Source organism: Poecilia mexicana, unplaced genomic scaffold (assembly GCF_051168715.1).
Source record: "Poecilia mexicana isolate PSO_F unplaced genomic scaffold, ASM5116871v1 scaffold_2, whole genome shotgun sequence".
NCBI classification, from domain to species: domain Eukaryota; kingdom Metazoa; phylum Chordata; class Actinopteri; order Cyprinodontiformes; family Poeciliidae; genus Poecilia; species Poecilia mexicana.
The window spans coordinates 21,970,018-21,996,221 of NW_028263371.1; the positions used below are offsets into that span (position 1 = coordinate 21,970,018).

The 26,204-nt window shown below is 41.4% G+C and overlaps 2 protein-coding genes and 2 long non-coding RNA genes across 5 annotated transcripts in view; 3 read left to right on the top strand and 1 right to left on the bottom strand.

The window, feature by feature from the left end:
• The window catches only part of LOC148160604 (uncharacterized), a 121,111-nt gene that overhangs the window by 81,036 nt on the left and 13,871 nt on the right, over window positions 1-26,204 (top strand). The gene's annotated exons all lie outside the window — the stretch shown is intronic.
• Window positions 369-25,778, top strand: LOC148160607 (NLR family CARD domain-containing protein 3-like). 2 transcript variants are annotated; one of them, XM_088003779.1, is made up of 9 exons: window positions 369-498; window positions 10,353-10,600; window positions 10,813-10,859; window positions 11,600-11,881; window positions 18,859-20,614; window positions 22,377-22,556; window positions 23,517-23,690; window positions 24,214-24,366; window positions 24,884-25,778. In XM_088003779.1, exons 3-9 carry the CDS (start codon window positions 10,820-10,822, stop codon window positions 24,888-24,890), a joined length of 2,592 nt encoding a protein of 863 aa, XP_087859905.1. In that variant the 5' UTR covers window positions 369-498; window positions 10,353-10,600; window positions 10,813-10,819; the 3' UTR covers window positions 24,891-25,778. The 2 variants fall into 2 exon arrangements, with proteins under 2 accessions (XP_087859905.1, XP_087859904.1); XM_088003778.1 differs by lacking the exon at window positions 10,353-10,600.
• Window positions 3,707-5,358, top strand: LOC148160608 (uncharacterized). Its single transcript, XM_088003821.1, has 4 exons — window positions 3,707-3,823; window positions 3,894-4,059; window positions 4,144-4,268; window positions 4,602-5,358. Exons 1-4 carry the CDS (start codon window positions 3,722-3,724, stop codon window positions 4,914-4,916), a joined length of 708 nt encoding a protein of 235 aa, XP_087859947.1. The 5' UTR covers window positions 3,707-3,721; the 3' UTR covers window positions 4,917-5,358.
• LOC148160609 (uncharacterized) lies at window positions 12,948-15,291 on the bottom strand. The gene is made up of 2 exons (XR_015762353.1): window positions 14,304-15,291; window positions 12,948-13,776 (listed from the first exon to the last, which is right to left on the bottom strand). It is a non-coding gene; the product is annotated as an uncharacterized LOC148160609 (long non-coding RNA).

The following is a 26,204-nucleotide window of genomic DNA, read 5'->3' on the forward strand; positions in this document are numbered from 1 at the left end:
GATCAACATTAAACATGATTAAATAAATTAATAAAATCTGTATTTGATAAATATTAACATATCAGATGGTCGTGTCAACATGTGGAGAAACTTCAACATTTCAAGGTTCTTTGGCTCAGATTAGAAGCAGAAACTATTATTAGTTTTATTGCTCTTGTGTTTCTGAGCAGAAATTTGTTGGTTGTTAAAGTTCTTTATAGATAAAACTGAATATCTTCATTAATTTAATAAAATACTGATTAAAAAATTCTTAATATATTTTAAACATTTAAAAAATCCTTTAACCTGAAATGTGAACTTTTTGTTTTTAAACATTTATTTCCAGACATCGATGATCAGATAGGATTCCTAACATTTCAACAGGTGAACACATGTCTGCTGTCAGAGGGGGCGGAGCCTCAGGTGGGTCCGGTTCAGGTTCTGGAGAATCAGGTCCAGTTCTCCTGTTCGCTCCGACTCGGTTTGAGTGAACAGAAGGAGAAGCAAAGATCTGATCAGGTGAGTTTTAACTCCACTTTCTACTGGTTTCCAGTCCTGACTGGGTTTTCTCTCTTTGAGCTGCTGGACAGAACCAGAACCAGAACTGGGCCTGGTTCTGATGCAGAGCTGCAGCTCCTGATTTCAGTCAGAAACTCTGATTTTCTCTGAGTTTTCATCTGTAACCCAGACAACCAGCTGAGTTTGCTCCCAGTTTCATAGTGGAGTCTAACTGGTACCAGAAGGTTCTGAGATATCTGGGTTCTGGTTGGTGGATGGAAAATATTTCAATATGAAGTCAATAATTTATTGATCAGAGATGATTTCTCTGGGCTTTTATCAGTAGAAAATCTACATTGAATCAGTCTGTGGTGACAGAGATCAGCTGATCATTTCAATCAATTATTGATCAATAAATAACTGATTATGCTGACATAACAACACAGCGCCCCCTAGAGTATTTAAAACCATCCGCCCCACCCACTGCTGTTATTTAGACCTGAACTGAGTTAAAACATCAAACCATCAGAACCTGTAAAAACTATTGGACCCGATTTACACACCCACACAGTAAAAATGCCAGTGTTAAAATCTCAGGTGTAGTGTTAAATAAAGAGTGTGAGTGTTGTTTTAACATCACACAGCTTTAAAATAACACTGCCGGTGTAACTTCCGTCATATTTGCGTTGTTAAATTGCAGTGTTAATTGGTTGGTGTTGCTTAAGCCCCGCCTCCGCGTAACGGCTGCAGAGTACGTTCTACTTTCTGTTGTCTCGCCACCAGTCACTCGATCTGTACGGCTTCTTTTCGCACATTAAAGGTAAGCTAAATATCAATACATGACTATTGTTTCGTTGGAAATGTGCTTTTTAGTTTGTGACTTAAACAAATGCACTATATTTAACCCATTTTGCATGGAAAATTAATCAAATTCAAGGTCCCGCCGTTTTGCCAAATCTAGGCGAACGGTAAATTTGAATTCTCTTATATTTGGTAAGTTATAGTTGTCATTTTAAACCATGAATAAGCGGTATTATTTGAAATATTGGCGATGTGTGCATAAAAAAAGTTAACATTGCAAACTGCTTGCCTCCGAGAGGATGTGGGGATTTTTTTTATTCCCTCGCGAAGTTGTTCGTTACAACTTCGACGTAACGAAGTTGTTCGTTACGTCGAGCAATAAAGTGTTGCTAGGTAAGGGTAAAGCTAAACTTTTGAGAGCGGAAAAAAGATCCCCGTGTCTCCTTGAGGGCTCCGTAGACTATAGCAGTAGCAAAGCAAGAGTGTAAAAAGCCACGTTACGGCTAGCCGCTAGGGAAGCGGACTCTGGCTAGCTAACTAGCTCAAACACTCTAGCTAATTCTATATAGCGGACAGAGCTAACGTGTTCAAAGTGATAGTAGAAGTGATAAAGGGTTGGATTAAAATATCTGTAAGGTGTCAAAACTTCGACCGTGTCCTTTTTTTGTTATGCAGAAATGCTGGTTCAAGTGGAGTATCAGACAGTCCAAAAATGGGTTCGGGTTCCAGTGACAGATGACTGCTATGATTACTTGAAATTCATACAAGAGGGTAAGTTGAGTACTAATTATGTTGTTGTGGCAGCTGGCATTAAATGAAGTAAGCTTAAGGTAGTTTCTTTATCTGAAATCATGTCCAGAATGCTTATTATTTTCATAAAAATGGTAATGTCAAATTTTGGTAAACTGTCTGCCAACAATATGGGCAACATTAAAGATGTACAATTTCAACCACCAGTTCATTGTCTGAAAATATTATTTGAAATATTTTCTATTTATGAATTGGCCCTTACCAGTTCTAACCATATGCTATAAATTAGCATGTTAAGATGAGTATTTTTGTTTCCTTCCAGTTCATGCTAAATTAAATTTGGCAAGTGAAATCTGTGTAGACCTAAAGGACTCTTCTGGAGTTGATGTGGATGCTGATATTTTTGATGAACTCCTGAGGTCTGCTACAGTATCTTTCAAAGTAGTCACTAAGCACTTTGGTAAGATTTAAAAGCATTAAAACAAGTGTTCCTTCTAATGCATTTTAAAAACATATAAATCAAAAGTTCATTTTAAGTTGTTTACTAATGAGTCATCTAAACTTTATACAGTGGGCGTCGTTGACGAGAGTGAGGTAACAGATGCTTCCTTCAGTTCTGAAGATGGGTCAGCCTCGTCAGTTGAATCTCCAAGCTCAAGCTCATCTTCTACAGTGATCACAGAGAACACCAGAGCACAGAGAAGACTACTGGCTGAAGGACCACCTGACAGTAAGATGGCAAAAGATGTAAGTTGTGTCAAGGTGGGAAATGGAATGATGATCCATTTTAAAATTCATAGCAGGATGACATGTGAAATCTGTTGCAGATTGTCTATGTAGCTCTGCACCAAAAACCAGGGGGAGAAGATGTAAAAGAATACAACAAGACCAAAAGTCTCTCTGATCCAACAAGAAGGAAACTTGTCAATATTTTAGTGGCGGATATGATCGAAAGTCATGGGTATGTACCAATAAACCTCAGCCTGCTGATTGGGGGCCAGAATTTAACCTTGATATTTTTGACTGATGGTACTTTTAAAAGTTAAACACATACATGTATGAAATCCATAGAAATTTTAGAATAATTTGAAAACACATAATGATTATTCAAATAATTTGTAATTACTGAGAATGAGTTTTCTATTCATAACCTTTGCTTAATTGGTGTGAGTTTGTTTAACCCCTATGTGAAACATGAATATTCTTATTGAATTGTTTTTTTAGGAGAGTCCCTCCTGTCAATGTCCGCATTACCTATGCCCTGGGAATTGTCACTCTCTTTCCCAATTTGAAAGATAATTGCTCACCAACTGGCTACGTAAGTACCTGAAGATTCTCTTCTTGGGTCATAATCTATTTGGATTTCTATCTTTTTTTTTCTTTTTTTTCTACAATGTCAGTTACCTGTGTAATTGTCCTTTTGAACGCAATATAATCAACATTTTGTGTTTTCTGTTCTGTGATAGGAGCATTTCTACGATCCTCAAAGTGGACAGGGCTACCTGGCCTATCGATTGAAAACAGTTCAGCGTAGCACTGCAAGTGACTTCAAGAGGAGCTCCAGGTCTGCTCATGAAGGTGGCCCGAAAACTCAGAGGGAGACCTCAACATCTGAACAGCTGTTTGGTGATGGATGTAAAGAAGCAATGTCCATAATGAAGCATGCATCAGACCAGGATGTTTTAAGGAGAAAATGAAGGCAACATTTAAGCATAGACAGAACATGCTACATGATCTGGACCAGTCATCACTCATCTTGGATCACTTCCCAAGATTCTTGGATACACCAGGCTTGGTGAGAAAGTCTCAGATTTGATTAACTGAACTTTTGAATTGGGTTTTGATGGTATTTTTTCTTCTGCTAGATTGAGCAGGACTTCATCATGCTCTTTGGAGAAGACATCTCAGGGAAGTTCATTGCAAGATGGCCAACGTTCTACAAACCGAAGGTCATCACTGTCAGCAAAAACCTTCGACAGAGTGTTCACCTGGATGACCTTCTGTCTGCTCAGGAGGAATCAAGTGATTATGGTATGTATTAATAGATAAATATTTTCAACAGTGTGCATTTTCATACGGTAATTCTAAACATGGCTTGTGTTATGATTTTATCAGAATGGGATAGCGACGTGGCAGCCATTCTCCTGCTGGTTCATCTCTTGCCTCCAACCGCCAAAGGGAAGAAACATGTAAAAATTGGTGCAACTGAGGCAGCTGATCGTGTTGTGAAGTTTATGAAGGTATGTTTTTGACATGAATTGTGCTTCACTTAAAGTAAATGTAATGTAAAGTCATTATTTGTTATTTGTATTATGAATTTATAGCTATTTTTGGAGTGGGAGGGAGGGATCAGGGTTAATTTTATGACAAAATTGGTTGTGGGAACATAATGGCACAAAGAATTGTATGAGCCCATTAGAAGCTATCTTTTCACTTAAGCTCACAACAGTTTTCTTGCAAGTCACATCCCCTTTTGTGGCATGTTCACAGCTAAAGGAAGGTGGAAAGTGTTCTTAATTTGTTGCTTGTGAAGGGACTAAAACCATTTTTTCTAATGTGTCTCTCAATCTTAGGTGGGGACAAGCATGGCAACATTCCTTGGCAAAGTTGGATCTGCACAGCTGTTCCTCCTCTGTGTTGGAGAAAAGAAGAGCAGTATTCAGAAGTTCTACATCATCCTGGACCAGAAGCCCATTCCTTGTGTGGCACAGACTGCAGTGGCTGCCTTCGATGAACTGTTTAAGGCGCACTTTGTGTTTGCTATGTCCTACGATGCAGCCCTCCTCAACTTCTACACATTCATCCAAACAACAGTTTATGGGATTGATGTGACAACAAAGGAGAGCCCCAGAGTCAAGGAAATCAGAGTGAGAATTAACAACACTTAAGTATACCAATATGTTACATTTGTAAGGTTCAGCACAGAAATTCTTCTAATCTTTTTCAGCATTTGAAATTTAGTCATTCTTTGTATCCACGGCACAAATTGCGTTTGAAATGTGGGGAACATAGTTGTTCATCTGTTTTTTACACATATTCTGGGTTCAAGTAGCACTTGATGAAAGCACATGGAGAAACTATTGCCATAGATTCTGTTTATGTGGACAATGTTGGTACAGATAGTGTTCATACCAATGATCATCTGAATGCTTTCAGAATAGAGATGATGTGTTTGCTGTTATTTGTGTCTTTGATCTGATAGATTATCAGACTTATGACAGGCAGTTTTCAGCTGATGAAAGAACATATATTGTGCCCCACTGCTGTTTTGTATAAGCTCTGCATTGAAGGTCTGTAATATTGAAATGGGTTTAATAAAAGATAAACTTTCCATTTCTGTGTATTGTTTTGAATATTTTTCTACTGGATTTGGTTGATATTGACACCTTGTGGGGTCAATTATTTACCTTTTTAACACCACATTATGTTTTGCGATCAACACTACACTGGTGTTACTTTTAACATTATATTTTAACACTAACACCGTTGTAATGTTAATGTGACACTCGCTATTGTTGAATATTAACAATGTCTGGTGTTAATTTAACAAAAAAATGGGTGTCAATCTTTTAACACTTTCAAAAGTGTTACTTTAACACCAGCTGACTTGGACACATATACACACTTTGTTGGTGTTAAAATTAACACTGTGGGTGTTAATTCAACACCGGCATTTTTACTGTGCAGCAGGAAGTCGATTATTTTGGTTCAAAATGTGGCTTTTGTTGTTGTTGTTGTTGTTTGCTTTTTGTTTTTGTTTTTTTACATTTTGGTTTTACAAGAAAAAGCAACAACAACAACGAAACAAATTAAAAATGTCAGATTTGTCCTGAGAGCTCGGATGAAAATAAAACTGTCCTCCACTCTGACCATCGCTCTGTTTCTCTCATCTTGATTAATATTAAATCACAAATCTGCAGAATTACTTGTTGAATCACAGTAATTTCTAATAATCTATATGACTGTTACCACTTAGAAGTAAACCTATTAATGCATTTTATATTTCAATCACTTAATACATTCAGTGACAGTAATATTTAGTTTTTGTTGTTTTTAATGAGGAAAATCAAAGTTTTAAACAGTTTGGGTGTATTAGAGAATCTTCTTGTGTCCAGAAGTTATCTGAATATTTAGGGTTTTTCTTTACTCTATTTTTGATTCGATGTTAAATATTTGTTTTGTTCATTTGATATAAATGAACTGAATTTTTTCAGAATCACTGCAGCTTTTCCTCTTTAGGTTGGTGGCAGGAATTTGACCTTTGACCTTAGTGGTTCGGTTCCTAACTCCAGCGTGTCATTTCTTTCTAAAACTGTACCAAACTTGATTGTGCGATGAAACAAAATGGCGCCATCTAGTGTTCAGCTGTGGCGTTACAACAACATGATGAATGAACTGAGGCAGTTCTTTACATCTTAAACAGTTTTTCTATTGTTTAGTAGTTAGAAGGGGCGCAGCCTGAGGTGAGTCAGGTATGATAAGACCAGGAGAAACAGATCATTCGCTTTATATCAGTAAAACAATCCCAATTAATTTTTATATTTGATTTAATAAGTGATTTGATTGGATAATTCATCAAAACTTTCAAGGCAGAAACTAGACTTAAAATCTGACTTTAAATCCAAAACCATATGAAAGTATTTACACCCTTTAAACATCTTTACATTTCCCAGTTAGCCTGATATTTATGAGACCAAAACAAAGTATTATGTTAATTATATTAGTATTATAGGATCTGTTGCATAATTTGAAGTGGAAGGAAAATGATAAATAGTTTTCAGATTCTCAACCAAATTATTCATCAATCTTCACTTCAGTCCAGGCTGCAGGTGGTTCAATTGTTGACGCTGATTCAGCTGTAAAGAAGCAGCAGCGCCCTCTGGAGGAACAACAATATAATGACGTCAGAACCTGGTGGATCAAAGCATCAGAAATCCACTTCCTGTGGTTCTTGATTCATCATATGCTGCTTGATCTTGAGATAAAAAGTTCTGGAACCAGGATCTAATTTTCAGGCTAAGTTGACTCAGTTTGTTGAACCTTCTTTAAGACCAGTGATTATTTTCAGAACCCAAACATGAGAATCATTGATTTTGAAAGTTTAGGTTCTGAGATAAATCAGTCCTGAGAGGAGATGATGTCTGCTGTAATCAACTCTGAAGATGAACTAATTATCAGGAATCTCAATCTGTCCCATCATCCAGTTTAACCAAAGAACCACAGATTACACACTCCTGATCAGTGATGGACTTTGAAAAAGCAACTTTAATTACTCCTTGAGAAAGTGACTTAGTTAGATTACTGATTACTTGATTTGGAAAGTAACTAAGTTACATTAAAAGTAACTATTTTAGTTATTTTCAGCAGCTGCTGCAATGTTCTACCTGTGAAAATTACATTGAGCTTTGCCATTACTTAATTGCAAGTTATTTTATAATAGTAACTGTTACTACCGGCTCGTTGAGCCGTAACAAAAACCAGGAAGACACGGCCTTCAACAATAAATACGCTCTTTATTGAGCAACAAATAAAACAAAAAGCAACAAACAAGCAGGCGGCCCCCTGTGGAGAAGACCACTCAGCTCCGAGCCAGCTTCAACTCCTCTCCCCTCTCTGACGCACTGAAGCAGGCTGGTTATGTAGCCAGGATGCTCTGGGCCCTGGCGGATCCTGGTCCCGCCCCTTCCGGTCCACCTCGGCACAAAACACAATTCATAAACGTCACAGTAACATCTAATGTCTCCATTTATATGATTGAACTTAAGGGGAGATTGTTTAATATTGTTTAATGGTTACAACCGTACAAAAAAAATAAATAAAAAAAAATAACAAACTTTAGTAATTTGTGTGTTCCAGTATTGTCTGGAAAACTATAAATAGGATTTCAGAGCCCTCTCCCTCTCCCCCTTGCTCCAGCATCCAGGTTCTGCGTTACGACCCTGTTTCCTGTCAGAATGTATCTCTGCTTATTTCCAAACCCAGAAAGCGCAACCTGTGACTCATTAAATTTGCTAGCAACTTTAGAAACAAAACAAGCTCAAAGCCACTTATAATAATCGGACTTGGCGACAGAAACTCAAAATAGTTTCTTTTTTTCCAGCAACAAAATGCGCATCTCGCTTCTCCCTCAATTGTTCACATTTCTGTCGCTGCTGATGCTGTCGCTTAGAAACGGTGGTCGCTCCCAAGACGCGTAGAGTAAATAACATTAAATTACAAAAGAAAATAGTAACGCAAAGTGATTTCGATAAGTAACTGTAGTCTGACTGCTGGATTTGAAATAGTGACGCGTTAGATTACTCCTTACTGAAAAAGTGGTCCTGATGGTTGTTTGTTGAATTAATATTGATCTTACTGAGTCATATTACAATCAGATGTCATCTCTGTACAGCAGGTCAAGATGTTCATATATTAATCCTCTCATTATTGTCAGACTCCAGAGACAGTTTGTTTCCTGTTTTCATGAAGGTCTTATTGTCCCACTGAGGAGTGGAGGAATATTTCAGGCTTCAGCGTCTCACAGATTAATCCCTAATCCATCTGTGGTTCTCCAGAGTGAGAAACTGGAGAACCAGAAGACAGTTATTTATCTGCATGTCTGATCTTGTCTCAGGATTCAGATGTGCAGAGCTTTGGTTCACACTCTTTTCTTCTAGCCATCAGTCAGATCCGTGTAAAGTTGGTTCCTCTGAAGGAATGAGATCTGCTCTACAGCTTTGAGGGGGGGAAAAATGGTAACACTTTAATTGAAGGGGTGTGCAAAAGACTGACATGACACTGTCATAAACATGACATAACTCCTGTCATGAACATGAAGAAGTCTTTATGAATGTTTATGACAGTTGTCATGAAGTGTCATTCAGTAAATAATGACACTTTTAATGCAAAGTTGCTCTAAAAGTTGCATTGAAAGTCCATTAAAAATGCCAACTTTGCATTACATTATAATTTACAAAATTATGCAAAGTTGGCATTTTTAATGGACTTTTAGAGCAACTTTGCATTAAAACTTTCATTTACCAAATGACACTTCATGAAAACTGTCATAAACATTCATAAAAACTTCTTCATGTTCATGACAAATGTTATGTCATTAAAATTTAGGATGATCAGCTTGATGATGGAATGTTAAATCACTGTGGTGAGTCCGGTCAGAACCCCAAAGAAACCAGAGTCGGTTGGTCCAACCTGCACTTGTTGTTCAGTCTTTATTTCGCCTAATGGTGTGGTTCTACAAAATATAAATAATAATGCAACATCAGTGTCTGATGAATAAATGACTGAAATAATAACACAATTACTTAACTAACTACACTAATAAAGGTTACACAAACAAACACAACACAAAACCACGTTGTATAGCTTAAGTGCGCACGTGAACGAAGCATGCGATCAATTAACGCTAAAACTTAAATATTCAGATACATAAAAAATATTCTTCACTTTCTAACATCACTTACTTGTATTCCACGCACACACATCGAAAATAAAAGGTAACAACTGCAAAAAGTAACTCGAACTACACAAATGTGATCGGTAACTCGACTCCTTCCTTTTCTTCTCTCCCTTTTTTCATCTGCGTGCTGATCCACAGGTGCTCTAAGCTCCGCCCCCTTAAAGGGCCTCAGCACTTGAGCAGCTTTTTTCACAGTCATATTTATGACAGTGTCATGTAAGTCTTTTCCACACCCCTTCAAATAAAGTGTTACCAAACAAATTCCTCCTGGACAATCGTGTTGAAGACAAATTGTTTGACTCTGAGATATTTTTATTGGCGAGACATCAAACTTTGAGGTCTGGTCCAAAAAATTCAACATTTTTATAACTTTAATCCTACCAGGTTTATAGGCATACCTACTGTATGAAGCCAACACATTTAAATTCATTGGACTTTGTCAAAATTCAGTATGTGTGAAATGTCAAAAATGACCTTTGACCTAAATCCTGCCACCAAACTAAAGAGGAAAAGCTTCAGTGTTTCTGAAGAAACTCTGTTAATTTATATTACATGAACAAACTCAAATATTTAACACTGTTGATTTTAGGAACTACCTCCAATAGTTTATTTCCTGTCTTGAAGGCTTTTGTGTACCAAGTTTCAAATATCTTCATTATGCCGTTTTGATTGGGTTTACAACCTTTAGGGTTGTAGAGTTTTTGGCCCCTTTTAAAATCCACTGAGTTCTCCAGTTTGGTCCCAGACAGCAGCTTCAGTAAAACCAGTCAGGACTCGATTTGTTTCAGCAGGATGAAACTCTGTCAGTCCAGATTTGTCCTCTCATCCCTCTGTGTCTTCATCTCTACTGCTGCTCATCATCACTCAGAGGAAGATGCAGAGACGGTGAGGACAGATTCAGAAGCTGCTGGTCACCTGAAAATTAAACACCTGATCAGGAGGCCAGATGCTTTTCTGGAGGAGCTTTAATCAGCTGATGCTGCCACCTAGTGGTAGCAGCAACACAATCCTGTCTCCATGGCAACAAACAGGATTTAAAGATGTTTAAGTTTCAGCCTGAAGGAAATCTGATCCTAGAATGACTGACGATCCTTAAAGGGAACCTAGAAACATTTGGTAAGATGGTGTTTATTTCAGATTTTCTGCAAGGATCAAGTCAGTTTTCATAAAAGAATTAAAGAAATTGTTATTTTTGGTGGTGTGTTGATGATTATCATGTGATTTAAATTACTATTTTCCATCTCTAATCCAGTATTTTTTATTTTTTTTGGTCTTCTAGGAAGACCAAAATAAAGTCTGAAACATAATGAATTGTTCACCTTTTCCAGATGAAAGATGGCGCAGCAGCAGGAAGTCCAGCAGGAAGTGGATTTCGGTAAGTGATCAGAAGCAGAAATGAACCATCATAAAGGAACAAACTGACCAATCACAGCCTGTGTTGCTGTCATGTGATGAAGCTCAGCCTCAGTGTCTTTATTGTTTTCATGCTTCCTGTTCAGTGAAACTCTGGTGGAAACATTGTGAGTTTCTGTGAAACCTGAAGGTAAAAACTGAACTCAGATGGAAACTAAAAGGAACCAAAGTGAAGAACAGGCAAGCAGCTCTGATACTTCAGGAATGTTTACTATATCCACTAATTCATTTATCCAGTAATCACATCATTTATTACTAATTTATTATCTTAGATGGAAAGATTTGCTGTGCCTTTTATTCCAACACTTGGTGTCAGAGATGCTAAAGCTTAGAGACAGAGATGCAGAGCTGATGATGATGGTAAAGAAAGATGATTGATGAATTTCATCACAATATTCACCAATAATATCAAAGTTTCCTGTTTTCCTAAAATAGTGCAGCTCCATATTTAGAAGGTGTTTCTTTTATTGTTCGTCCTGCAGTGAGGAAGGAAAGTGATGAACCAGAAGCTTCATTTGGTCTCATGTAGACAGAATCAGTGGTCGTCACTCGGATATGAGGCAGAAACACAACAGCAGGTTTAGACCTGAGGATCAACAGACTCTGAATCTCTGGATGGAGCAACATGGATAGTTGATCTTCATCATGTTTTTCTCTCAGACGTCAATTTGAATTAATCCTGTTTCTGATTTCTGCCTGCAGAGAAAAAACTTTCAGATGTTCGTATTAAATTTGTGGAGAGAGTTTCTGAGGAAATCCTTTGTCAGCTCGTCGATGGTCTTGTATCAGATGACGTCTTTAAATGTTTGGAGAAAGAAGAAATACTTCACAAGTACAAAAGTAGGGCTGATAAGGCCCGCAACACCATAGATGCCGTGGAGAAAAAAGGAAAGGAAGCCTGCAGATTGATGATCAAACGTCTTCATCAAATAGATCCGACTCTGTCCAGTGAGCTGGGTTTGTCCTCTGACTCCTCTGCTAAAGGTGAGACCCAAAGTTCATTAAAGCTGCTTTGACAGCCTCTACTGTCTTTGATTCAACTCTGACCCCTCTGAACTAGAACTGCCTTAAAGGTCAGTTCACAGATAAAACCTTAAAAAAAAAAAAGGTTTTATCACACCCTCAGAATAAACTGCTTCATGCTGATCAAACATTTCCTGTTCAGATTTCGTCTTACAAAACTGGTCTCTGATTTTAGGTGCCACCTGGTGGCATTTAGCATGTTTAGCATGTTCCTCATAGCAGGAGAACATGTATCTATATATCAGGAGTGATGCACAGTGGGAGATTTTGGGTCATAGGACTCAGCATTAAAAAATTCTTACTTTGAGACTTGAGTGTATTCAGGAGACCCTGAATCATAATATATTTACCTGGATTAGAGACAACATGGGTTTAATGATAAAAATGAATGAATTAACTAGAATAAATGTTTACTAACGTTCAGCAAAGTTCAGGCTACCTGAACTTTAACATTATAGAGGCAACATGAGTCTGAATCAGTATGAAGACAGACCAGAACAGCACTACCTATACACAGAGTTGTTGAACTCGCCTCATGTTAATGTTTATTGCAGTGAAACAGACCATAGAAACTTTGTTGAGTTTAATGACATCAGGGTCACAAAGACTCTGTTTGGTTCAACTCCCAGCTAAAATGCTCACCGTGTCTGGTAACACTTTATTTGACGGGTATTGAATAAGACCGTCATGACACCCACATAAACATGACATAACACCTGTCATGAACATCAATAAGTCTTCATGAATATTTATGACTGTTGTCATAATGCGTTGTTCGGTAAATTATGACACTTTTAATACAAAGTTGACATTAGTCAAAATGTCTTCATTATGACAACTTGTCATTAAGCTCGCCAAAAATGTCTTCGCTATGACAACTTGTCATTAACCAAGAAATCATGATCTAACATAATTTTGTCATAATAGTAGGCATAATGATTTAATTATGACACTAGCAAAAGCTTTAACAAAACAATGATTAATATTTCCACTCCCTGGAATAAAGCAAAACAAGAAGGAGAACCAGTAAAGATTTCAATAAGCTTTATTACACTGTCAAATGATTTAATAACAGACTCATTAACAATTTCTCTTATCTCAAGTAAAGTGGAACAAATAGCGACAGTTATGACAAAGTCATTAAGTGTCATTACAGTGTCATTAATATTAACTTTACCCCCAAGTAAAGTGACATAAGTAACAACAGTTATGGCAAAGTCATTAAGTGTCATTACAGTGTCATTAATATTAAATGTTTCTGCAAGTGAAACAAGTAACAATTATGACGAAGTCATTAAGTGTCATTAATATTAACTTTTACCTCAAGTAAATGGAAACTAGTAGCAACAATTATAAAGCTGTAATTTAGTATTACAGTGTCAAATGTTATGCTAACAGAGTCATTGATATTAAGTCTTAACTCAAATGAAGTGAAACATACTGGACTACTTATAACTACCATCATAACTGTAGAACAAACCCTTTGTACATTGGAATAAAACAAAAGATAACTTGTTCTAAGATAACAAAGGGTTTAACGTCTGGTCAGTATATTGTTACTCTGAAATACTGATTGAAAAACTAAAACAGAATTACTTATTCTTTAACTTAAGAAAATAGGTTCTTTCAACAGTAACATTTTTTGCTTCAGCCATCTCCTTCGTTATATCCTTCCTGTAATGCTCTGAAAATAGGAGATCTTCTTCTTGTCTTCATTTCCTGGAAGCAGCTCTTTGAAGGTGTCAGAAATGCTCAGAAATTACAGCTGTTCTTGCAATAGTTAATCATGGCGAAAGCCTTTTCATGAATTCAAACTTGGTGAATCTCTTCAGTGATGACTCAATTCATTGTGGTCACTTAAAAAAAGAACAAAAACAAAAAACAATGTCATCATATTCCAGCATTTATTTAAATACCATTCCAAAAATGTCCCTTGCTGCACACTGTCAGAATGGTAGACTGGCAGACAAATGCCTAGTTAACATGACTGGTTGTTATAAAGTGCAATACAATTATTTCTTAATACAAGTGGAATAATAACTGGAGCTGAACAAAATTATTCTGATCAAATATTTGTCTGGCAGAAGTTCAGACAGACTGCCACTGTTATTTAGAAAGCATCATTTAATGTATAGTTTTAGGCAAATGACTGTATCTTTTTACTTAATGAGCATACTAAATTATTTCTAACCAGATACTCTGACTTAGGGTTGTTTGCAAGAAGCTTATAGATAAATAAATAAATAGATTTAACACCAGTTTTTAGTTGTCTAAAACATAACTTATTAACTCAGCTGGTGAATGTTGATTCCTGCTCCCCATTCCCCACTGGCTGTCCCACCCCACTTCACATAGTGAAAATATTAACACAGAAACAACTTACCTAATTTTCTTGGGGAATATTTCATCTACTTCTTTCTCTTTGGTCAAATAGGAACTTCTTTCTCTGGTGGCTGGTCCTTATTATCATCCTCCACACTCGTAGCATGTCTTCATTAGCCAACTTTGTCCTCCCCACCATGTGTCCTTAGGCTAGCCTGGGTCTTCATGTGGCTAAACTTGCCAAAGCAAAGAACACAAGCGCTGTGTCACATCAGCCAAGTCGCTAAATAATGCACATGAAGGAAAATTTGACTAATATATTAGCTTTTGATTTGCTAGATTAAAATTGGAGGGAAAAACAATTTGCCTGTCTTTAAAATATATTTAATATTAAGGGCTAACGTTACGGTAATGGAGTTTAATAACTTTAGCTGACATTAACTAAGGTAGGATTGGCTTGAATTGCTCATAGCTAACATTAAAGAGAAATAGATGTTATTTTCTAAAAAAAAAAAAAAAAAGTAAAGTTAATAAGACACATACCTCATATGTATTAGGTATCAACCTTCAGCTTCTTTTTAAACAGGATGTCTGGCCGTTATAAGTTGTGTTAGGTTTGCCCCACAATATGGAAGATTTCTTCTTCACCAACAAACTGCACGCCTGTTCTTGGACTGCTGCCTCTCACTGGTGGAGATGGTGTATTGCACTACTTAATTGTGTTTAGAAAAGGGGTCCAACCAACCCCACACACGTAAAACTTTATCATTTGCCACAGTTCTCTACGTTTGCCTCAGTCCTCGCACGCACAAGGGTTAAACAGCCTTAAATAATGTTTCAAATGCTATGTTCGTAAGTGATTTGTAGACATCTTGCTGTAAAATTTTAGGATCAATTCAATCAAGAAAATTATCATGGCAGAGTTATATAATATTACTACATAAAGCTAATTTTTAAAGTAATACTTTTATTAAAAAAATTATGTCAGATCATGATTTCTTGGTTGTCACAACGAAGACATTTTTGGCGAAGTTAATGACAAGTTGTCATGACGAAGACATTGTGAATAATGTCAACTTTGTATTAAAAGTGTCATAATTTACCGAACGACGCTTTATGACAACAGTCATAAATAGTCATGAAGACTTATTGATGTTCATGACAGGTGTTATGTCATGTTTATGTGGGTGTCATGACGGTCTTATTCAATACCCGTCAAATAAAGTGTTACTGTCAAGATCCGTGTTTTTGTGTGTTTATTTTTGAGTTTTCTGTGTTCAGTCCTGTTTCCCTGTGAGTCTCTGTCCTGTCCTCCCCGTTGATTGCTCCCCAGGTGTGTCTCATTCCCTTAATTACCCCGTGTGTATTTAAACCCACCTGTTGTCTGTGTTCTTTGTCGGATCCTCGTCGTATGTATTGTGGTTTGTGTTTGTTCCGTCTAGTCCGTTTGACAGTTGCTACCGGTATTTAGCTGCGTGCTTGTTCCTGCCGTGCTGCCTGCCTTGGACTGTTTGGGTGCTTATTCATCATTAAACCTTCATCATCACCATAACCTGGGTCTCAGCGTCTCTCCTCACCACCAACAACCTCACACCTTATGACAGAAGGATCCGACCAAGACCGGTGAGGAACGCCGTCATCATGGACCCAGCAACCACCACCACAGTTCCACCCGCCTACCCGTTCCTCAAATCAAAGGACATTTACAACATAGAGTATGAGGAGGATTTCCATTATCTACGCCACATGTTTCACGCTGACCCGTTCATGCTGGACCTTATTCAGGAACTCTCTGCGCAAGCAAGTATTCACCACACCTGTCAGACCTCCGCCAGTTCCAGCATCCGCTCCAGCCACCTCCGTCCGCCCGTCTCCAGCCGCCACCTCCGTCCGCCCGTCTCCAGCCGCCACCTCCGTCCGCCCGTCTCCAGCCGCCACCTCCGTCCGCCCGTCTCCAGCCACAACATGGTGATGGGGTTCCAAGCAGCCAGGCTGGCGCCCGGGCGGCAGGCGGCACGATTAGTGGCGTGGGCCGCTCCAAAGTCCCCCGAGTCTGCTGCCGGAGCGCAGCCGCCCGAGCTCCCCGAGTCTGCTGCTGGAGCGCAGCCGCCCGAGCTCCCCGAGTCTGCTGCAGGAGCGCAGCCGCCCGAGCTCCCCGAGTCTGCTGCAGGAGCGCAGCCGCCCGAGCTCCCCGAGTCTGCTGCAGGAGCGCAGCCGCCCGAGCTCCCCGAGTCTGCTGCAGGAGCGCAGCCGCCCGAGCTCCCCGAGTCTGCTGCAGGAGCGCAGCCGCCCGAGCTCCCCGAGTCTGCTGCAGGAGCGCAGCCGCCCGAGCTCCCCGAGTCTGCTGCAGGAGCGCAGCCGCCCGAGCTCCCCGAGTCTGCTGCTGGAGCGCAGCCGCCCGAGCTCCCCGAGCCTGCTGCCGGAGCGCAGCCTTCCCCCGAGCCAGAGCTCCCCGAGCCTGCTGCCGGAGCGCAGCCTTCCCCCGAGCCAGAGCTCCCCGAGCCTGCTGCCGGAGCGCAGCCTTCCCCCGAGCCAGAGCTCCCCGAGCCTGCTGCCGGAGCGCAGCCTTCCCCCGAGCCAGAGCTCCCCGAGCCTGCTGCCGGAGCGCAGCCTTCCCCCGAGCCAGAGCTCCCCGAGCCTGCTGCCGGAGCGCAGCCTTCCCCCGAGCCAGAGCTCCCCGAGCCTGCTGCCGGAGCGCAGCCTTCCCCCGAGCCAGAGCTCCCCGAGCCTGCTGCCGGAGCGCAGCCTTCCCCCGAGCCAGAGCTCCCCGAGCCTGCTGCCGGAGCGCAGCCTTCCCCCGAGCCAGAGCTCCCCGAGCCTGCTGCCGGAGCGCAGCCTTCCCCCGAGCCAGAGCTCCCCGAGCCTGCTGCCGGAGCGCAGCCTTCCCCCGAGCCAGAGCTCCCCGAGCCTGCTGCCGGAGCGCAGCCTTCCCCCGAGCCAGAGCTCCCCGAGCCTGCTGCCGGAGCGCAGCCTTCCCCCGAGCCAGAGCTCCCCGAGCCTGCTGCCGGAGCGCAGCCTTCCCCCGAGCCAGAGCTCCCCGAGTCTGCTCCGCCCGAGTTTCCTGAGTCTGCTCCGCCCGAGTTCCTGAGTCTGCTCCGCCCGAGTTTCCTGAGTCTGCTCCGCCCGAGTTTCCTGAGTCTGCTCCGCCCGAGTTTCCTGAGTCTGCTCCGCCCGAGTTTCCTGAGTCTGCTCCGCCCGAGTTTCCTGAGTCTGCTCCGCCCGAGTTTCCTGAGTCTGCTCCGCCCGAGTTTCCTGAGTCTGCTCCGCCCGAGTTTCCTGAGTCTGCTCCGCCCGAGACCCCAGCCGGCCTTCCTGCCGGCCCTGCGGATCCGCCTCCACGTCTCGGCTTTCTGCGCCGGAGACGCCGCCCGCCGGATCCGCCTCCACGTCTCGGCTTTCTGCGCCGGAGACGCCGCCCGCCGGATCCGCCTCCACGTCTCGGCTTTCTGCGCCGGAGACGCCGCCCGCCGGATCCGCCTCCACGTCTCGGCTTTCTGCGCCGGAGACGCCGCCCGCCGGACCCGCCTCCACGTCTCTGCTTCCTGCGCCGGCGGAAGAGACCGCCGGACCCGCCTCCACGTCTCTGCTTCCTACGCCGGCGGAAGAGACCGCCGGACCCGCCTCCACGTCTCTGCTTCCTGCGCCGGCGACGCCCGCCGGACCCGCCTCCGGGACTCCGGTTCCTGCGCCGGCGACGCCCGCCGGACCCGCCTCCCCGCCCATCCTGGTGGGTTGTTTTCTTTGTTTTGGACTGTTTTTTCTGGACTCTAGCCCTCCTGCCGTCGTTGCCTTCTCCGCCCACCCTGTTGGGTAGTTTTTTGTTGGACTGTTTTCCTATGGACTCTTGCCCTCCTTCCGTCGCCCCTCCACCCACCCTGTTGGGTTGTTTTGTGTTTATTTGGATTTTTTTTTGTGGGCGTCTGGTATCCGCCCTTGAGGGGGGGGTACTGTTAGGTTCCGTGTTTCTGTGTGCTTATTTTTGAGTTTCTCTGTGTTCAGTCCTGTGTTCCTGTTAGTCTCTGTCCTGTCCTCCCCGTTGATTGCTCCCCAGGTGTGTCCCATTCCCCTGATTACCCCGTGTGTATTTAAACCCTCCTGTTGTCTGTGTTCCTCGTCGGGTCCTTGTCTAAGTTTGTCAACTGCCGTCGTGTCGTTGTCGTAGTTTGTCACTCGCCAGTTGAACTGTAAAGTCCTGGTTTGTGCTTGCTCCCGTCGAGTCTGATGAATCAGTTGCTACCGGTACTTAGCTGTGTGCTAGTCTCTGCCGTGCTGCCTGCCTCGGACTGTTTGTGTGCTTCACCATTAAATTCATCATCATCACCATAACCTGGGTCTCAGCGTTCTCTCCTCACCACTTCAACCCCCACCTTATGACAGTTACCCAGTGTCTCCAAACAGCATCAATCAGTCAGTCCAGAAATATCAAATTTTCTCCATCCTCACAGACTGAAGTTAGAATGACTTTCTCTTTTTTACATAAGACAACTATTTTTATTATAAATGTATTGATTTTTATTATTCATAAAAGTTTCTTGCACATCCCCTCTGAGAACATCAAAAGAAATTGTACTCCCTATATTTAGCTGAAATGTTTCCTCTTGTGTCTCTTTTTCCAGATTTTCATATTCAGTGTCAACAGGAGTTGAAAGAGTCTCTGAAGAAGAAGCTCCAAAGTCTCTGTGAAGGCCTTAAAGAACATGGAAATAACATCCTACTGAACCAGATCTACACAGAGCTCCACATCACAGAGGGGTTAACTACAGAGGTCAATCAGGAACATGAGGTCAGACGGATTGAAACAGCAAACAGGAAACGAGAAACAATCAGAAGAGAAGACATCTTTAAACCTGGAAGAGATCAACCAATCAGAACAGTGATGACCATGGGAGTGGCTGGCATTGGGAAAACAGTCTTAACACAGAAGTTCACTCTGGACTGGGCTGAAGGCAAAACCAACCAAGACATTGATTTCATATTTCCATTCACTTTCAGAGAGCTGAATTTGCTGAAAGAAAAAAAGTTCAGCTTGGTGGAACTGATTAATTACCACTTTGAAGATGTTAAAGATGCAGGAATCTGCAACTTTAAAAAGTTTCATGTTCTGTTCATTTTCGATGGTCTGGATGAGAGTCGACTTCCTCTGGACTTCAACAACAAGGAGATCCTGACTGATGCTACAGAGTCCAGCTCAGTGGATGTTCTGCTGACAAACCTCATCAGGGGGAAACTGCTTCCCTCTGCTCTCCTCTGGATAACCACACGACCTGCAGCAGCCAATCAAATCCCTGCTGAGTGTGTTGGCATGGTAACAGAGGTCAGAGGGTTCACTGACCCCCAGAAGGAGGAGTACTTTAGGAAGAGATTCAATGATGATGATGATAAGGCCAGCAGCATCATCTCCCACATCCAGAAATCAAAAACCCTCCACATCATGTGTCACATCCCAGTTTTCTGCTGGATCACTGCTAAAGTTCTGGAGGAAATGATGGAGACCAGAGAGGGAGGAGAGCTGCCCAAGACCCTGACTGAGATGTACATAGAGTTCCTGCTGGTTCAGATCAAAATCAAGGAGGAAAAATATGATGGAGGAAAAAAGACAAAATCTATCTGGAGTTCAAAGAACAGGAATCTGATTGAGTCTCTAGGTAGTCTGGCTTTAGAGCAGCTGCTGAAGGGAAACCTGATCTTCTATGACAAAGACCTCAAATGTTGTGGCATCAACATCAAAGATGCTGCGTTGTTCTCAGGAGTTTTCACTGAGATGTTTAAAAAGGAGAGAGGAACGCGGAACATCTCCATCTACTCCTTTGTTCATCTGAGCATCCAGGAGTTTCTGGCTGCCGTCTACATGCTCCACTGCTTCACCACCTGGAGGAAAACAAAAGTGATCAAGAGTTTGCTGGGAAAATATTATTTTTTCATATCTTTGGGTGAGTTCATGAAGAAAGCCATGGAGAAATCCCTCAGCAGTAAAAATGGCCACCTGGACCTGTTTGTCCGCTTCCTTCATGGTCTCACTGTGGAGTCCAACCAGAGACTCTTAGAGGATCTGCTGGGTCAGACAGCGAACCGTCCAGAAACCATCCAGAGAATCATCACCAACCTGAAGGAGATGGACACTGATTTTATCTCTACTGACAGAAGCATCAACATCTTTTACTGTCTGGTGGAGATGAACAACGTCTCATTTTATCAGGAGATCCAACGGCTGCTGGATTCAGGGAAGGAGCTCTCAGTGACTGACTGTTCAGCTCTGGCCTTCATGCTGCAGATGTCAGAGGTTCTGGATGAGTTGGACCTGGAGAAGTACAACACATCATGGGATGGACGACTGAGACTGGTTCCAGCTGTGAGGAACTGCAGAAAGGCTCGGTGAGTCCAGATGTTTTCATTGTGTGAATGCTGATTCAGCACTATTGTCCTCCTGTTTCTTCTTCTTTCTTCAAGTTGATTCTGGATGTTTTTGGCCTTTAACTACTTCCTTCATCCTCTGGATGATTTCAGCCATTCAAACATCTAAACATTCAGTTCATCCAGGACAGCTGCAGCTTCTGGTTTTTACACATTTAGATCATTTAAAAATATTTAACTTTTTATCAGTTTTCAGGTTGAAATGAATAGAAAACCCTGAACTCTAGAAAATCAGTTTTCTCTGAAGGATCCAATCAGCCAGATAAATATTTTAACTTTAAACTCTCTTCACTCATTGGACCGCTACTCAGCAATTCACCTTTTAGGATCTTTGATGTATAAAATTAATTTATACATAAACTCCTGCATTTGTGTTGTTGCCATGGAAACTAGTCAGAAACTTTGAACAGTGTTGATCTTCATCCCGTCATCATCCTCACCTCTTCCTCCTCCACTAGTTTCCTCTGAGTTTGTAACTGAGACCAAAATGTGGTGATTGTTGTCTGGTTCCAGAAAAAGTCCTAGTTTCTGTCAGATCCTCCCAAAGCTCTGAGAACTCTGCTTCCAGAGCTGGAACCATTTTCCTCATCAACTCTTCATCTGCAGCCTTTGTTGAAGCTGTTAGCTGTCCTCCATGAAGACCTGCAGAGACATGAGCTTCAGCTCTTTAGACATCCCAGCCTCTTTAGTTCTGGAGAACTTCCACTGCTTCACCATGAAGATGCTGCTGGACCCAAACGCTCCGTCTCCTCCAGGGGTTTTGCTCTTCAGCTCTTTAGGAGTTTAGCAACAATTTCTTCTGACATCCAAACCTTTGTTCCTCTGAGACGATGGACAGACCACTGCAGAGACACGTGTCCCTCTTCCAACCAGTTTGTCCCAGTTCCTCTCAGACCAACAGAGGACGGTCCAGACCTGAAGGAGCAGCAGGACCGGTTCTGCTGCTGCTCTGCAGGACGACCAGAACAATCTGCAGCTTTTAGCTGAAGCAGGTTGACGACTGTCCACTTTCTACTTTGTTACAGCATCAAATCCAGCAGATGAACGGAGACACAACTGGGCGCATCATGTGTCTGGTCTGCTCCCAGTTTCCTCTGTGGCAGCATCTAATAATCTGCTGCTGGGAGCCACGTTTCTATAGAATATACTACTATTATTAATGATGAAGAGGATTCTAGATGCTGCAGCAGCAGATATGGGCTAAACAAACCCAGAGATGCCAGAGGTCCACAGCAGGCTGGACTTCCTGCTCTGCTCACTTCATTTATAACTCACTTCCTGCTTGGTGGAAGATCTCAAGGAGCCAAACGGTCTAGTCCAAGTCAGTGTGACTTGTCAGAGCTGGGAGCAGTTCCTCCTCCTCTCCATCATCTCCAGTAGTTTCCTTCATTCAGCTCAGTCAGCCTCTTCATCAGCTGCTGCAGCTCCTTTGAGGCTCTGATGCTGCAGAGAAACTGAACTTTCCTTCACAGATGATAGAAGATCTTCAACATCTGACTGAGCTGAAGGTCTGAGGACATGAAGCCTGGACCAGAACCAGAACCAGAACCTGGACTTTAGTCAGGAACTGCACAGACTCTCTGTCCGGTCAAACTCAGTAAACTGAAGATCAGATGTTGATCAGATGATGACATCATGATGACATCACTGTTATCATATTTTAGTCTGTTTATGATCCAGATTGATTTCATTAGAACTGAATTTATTTCTTCTCTCATCACAGACTTGGTGGCTGTTTGATCCGAAAGGCTGAATGTGAAGTTTTGGCTTCAGCTCTGAAGTCCAACCCAGATCTGACTGAACTGGAAATAAATCAAATCTTCATAAATAAAGCTGGAGACTCTGATATGAAGAATCTGTCTGAGATCCTGGAGAGTTCAGTCAGTAAAGTGAAGAAACTGAGGTTTGTTTTCTCTATTTATACAATAAAATCATTCCCTGACACTTTAATTCTTAGTTTAAATAATAATTTTATTGTAATGTTATAAAACAACCTGCTTAATTGTCAGAATAAAATCTCAAAACCCTCTTACTTTATAAATGAATTATTTTCTTATTTCAGACTTTGAGATTATTGAACTTTGTTTTTCAGTTTTTAAAATGTTTCTGACTGATGAACAAAATGAGTAAAATAATTCAAATGAAGTTAATTAATGATGGAGATGTTTCAGTTTGGTTGGTAAAGATTCAGATTGTTTTATTTCTGATTCTCATCTTTACATCCAGAATGAAATGTTTTCCTCCAGTCGAGCCACAAACACTGACCAGTTCAAATCATCATTAATGAAACATCTAAGAAGTGACTGATTGTAGAAAAGCAAATCTAGATGAACTGAATGACAGTGAGGTTTGCAGCAGCAGCAGGTTCCTCACTTTGTCCTGAAGCTGTGGTTCTGTTGGGCCGGGTCAGAGAGGAACCGTCCTCTTCAGTCTGACAGCTGTCAGTCGGTTGGAGCCTCGTCTCTGTGATGAAGCTTCATCAGGTCACGTCTCCTTAGGAGATAATGGCCTCCATTGGCTTTCAGCAGCTTTAAGAAGAACCCAAGGCAATTAATGAATAAACTGAGTGGTTCTGATCCAGTTACCAAGTCGGGTCTCCAGCTGATGATCAGGAACCAGCAGAAATAGCTCACCTCATCCAGGCTGCTGCTCATAGAAAACTTTGAGTTTCTTTGTTGATAAAATGTTCTGGTTCTGCTGGTTTGGACTCTTTAAACCAGTTTGACTGGATCAGATGTTAGAATCAGTTCATCATGTTTCTTTTTCATTCAGGGAAATTAATTTTCTACATTTTATTATTTGTTCATATTTCAGTTTTAACTGCATCCTGTTGGCTTCAGCTCATCTTTTATTCTTTATTCAGATTGGAGGAATGCAGTTTGTCAGAGACCAGCTGGACGTCTCTGTTCTCAGCTCTGAAGTCCAACCCGACCCATCTGACAGGACTGGAGCTGAACTACACCAACCTGGAAGGTTCTGGACTGAAGGAGCTCTGTGGTTTTCTACAGACTGAAGGCTGCAGACTGAAAACATTGTGGTTTGTAATTATATAATTATTGATATTTCAGTGAATAATTATCTATAATTGATCATAAATCAAAGTTCATATCTTCTGTTCTAATAAATATTTTCTGAGCTTGTTCCTGGATCCAGAGTTTAATTTAGTCCCTCTGTGTAACTGAGTTGGACCTGCTGACCTGAGGTCAGAACAGGACAGCATTCGGACCCCCGGTGTGGAGAAATCCCCCTCATGTCAAGCAGGTCAAAGGTCATTCAACCCAGTCCAGAGAAGTGAATTCCTGGAATCTGACAGGAACAAATCAATAATCAATGAATGATGCTTCAACACTTTGATCAGAACCTGGAATGATTTTACTGACTAAAATCCTCCAACACAACATGACCCAGTACCAGGTTCTGGTTCTGGTTCTGAAGTCAGCAGGTCTTTATTGAAGCAGCAGCTTGTTGGCTTTAATATTCATGAGAATCTTTAACTGGTTCTGTTGGACTGGTTCACCTGCATCCTGTTGGCTTCAGCTCATCTTTTATTTTTTATTCAGGTTGAATTACTGCAGTTTGTCAAAGATCAGCTGTGATTTTCTGGCCTCAGCTCTGAAGTCCAACAGCCTCCATCTGACAAAATTGGACCTGATAGGAAACGACCTGGAGGATTCAGATGTTCAGCAGCTGAAGCGTTTTGTAAGGACTTTACAGTAAGTAAATGTTTGTAGTGAGTCCAGCTGCTGTCAGCATATTGAACTAAACCCAGTTAGCATCAAAGCAAAGCTCCAGTGTTCCCAGTAAAGCTGCAGCTTCCCAGTGGGAAGAGAATGGTTCAGGCTTCCTGATTGGACACAGAGACAACAATCAGCCAATCAGAGGAGCAGCAGCTTGCTGTGTTCCTGTGTTTGTGTTGGTGTGAAGATGAGTGTTGTTGCTGTGTCCATGTCTCCAGGACGTCCAGCTGGACTCCAGCGTCCAGCCGTCCAACATGTCTAGAGACAGTGGTCCTCATTCATCAAACTGCGGCAGCAGCAGATCTGATCTCAGATCTGCTTGTTCTCTCAGTTCAACAGGAAACAACTGATCAGGTTCATCTTGGTCACAGCTCTGAGATCAGTCTGACTGCAGCCTGGAAACCATCTACTGGATGTGCTGCGTCACTGACTGCTGCTGGAGAGGCTGGAAACACTCACTGATCTGATCTCTCCATCCTTCTTCTCTCTGCAGGTACTGATCTCTGTAAAGTAGAGAACGATCTCTGTGTCCTGCTGATCCTCAGAGGTTGAAGCTGCAGCAGTTTGAGTCTAAAGAGACTCTGACTGGATCCTGATGATGACCTCTGACCTCCAAGATTTTCCTCCTGTTTATTTTCTCATGTCTGTCATTTAGTGTCTGATATTGTTTGTCTCTTTGGATCAATAAAGATCCGATTCAAACTGGGCTCCATTTAGAGGCTTCATGGAGTTTTGATCTGAACTGGATTCAACTGGAAAGTTGATCTTTTTTCTCTCTGATTCATTTTCATCCTGGAACCAGAAATGGTCTGAGATGGAAACATGGGAATCATTTCAGTTCAGCTTTGAATCATAAAGACACTTCAAACCTCTTTTCTCTGCTGCTTCTTCTTCTGCTGACAGGAAAATGTTCCTCAAAGCTCCACAGATAAAAAGATGCTTTACTGGAAACTGCAGAGAAACTTCAGCTTCCATCACAGAAACCAGTTTAACCAGTTTAGAACTGGATGTCCCACATAAACTCTGATCTTAGAGCAGTTCTCAGGAACATCCAGCATTTTATCTGATTAAAAAAAGTTTTACATATTTTTATCTTTTTATAGTCATTATAAAAATCTTTAAATAATCAAGTTTTGCATCATCATTGATTCTCAGTTTGTTTTTGTGTTTTACTTTTTTAACTCCATGTTTCATGTTTTACTTTCAGTTTTCTAAAGAACTTTAGGACTCGATGTGTCACATCAGGATCTTTACTCTGATTTTATTGACTTATTCAGACCTCAGAGAATCACTGGGATAATGTGCTGATTGGTTCATTTTTTTTAATATTTCTTCTAACCTAATATGGGTTATTTGGTTAATAAAGATTTTAATAATGTTTGTGCAAATATAGTAACTGCACCTTCTATTTTAATCCTTCATGCTGTCTAGCTTTTAGTATTCTGATCAACAAAGAAATTAAAATATATTTAAGTTTTTATTTTTACTTTGACAGGTTTATTTAGTAATAACAGAAACATCCTGTTCAGTTGAGCTGAGCTTTTAAAAGCTTCTAATTTAGACAGCAGCTTATTTTCCAGTATTTAGACCAAGTATATTTAAATAAAATACACAAGCTAACTGGTTTCCAGCTTCAGACTAGCAGGTTAACTGGTTCCCAGTGATATAAATGAAGGCAGATTCTTCTCCTGGGTTCACTTCAATGTTTTCTCTGTCAGTGTGAACCAGAAGCAGATCCACAGAGACTCTGAGCGGAGCTAGTGATGCTAACATATTTAAGCAGCAGCTTGTTTTAAACACAAGCTGATTATCAG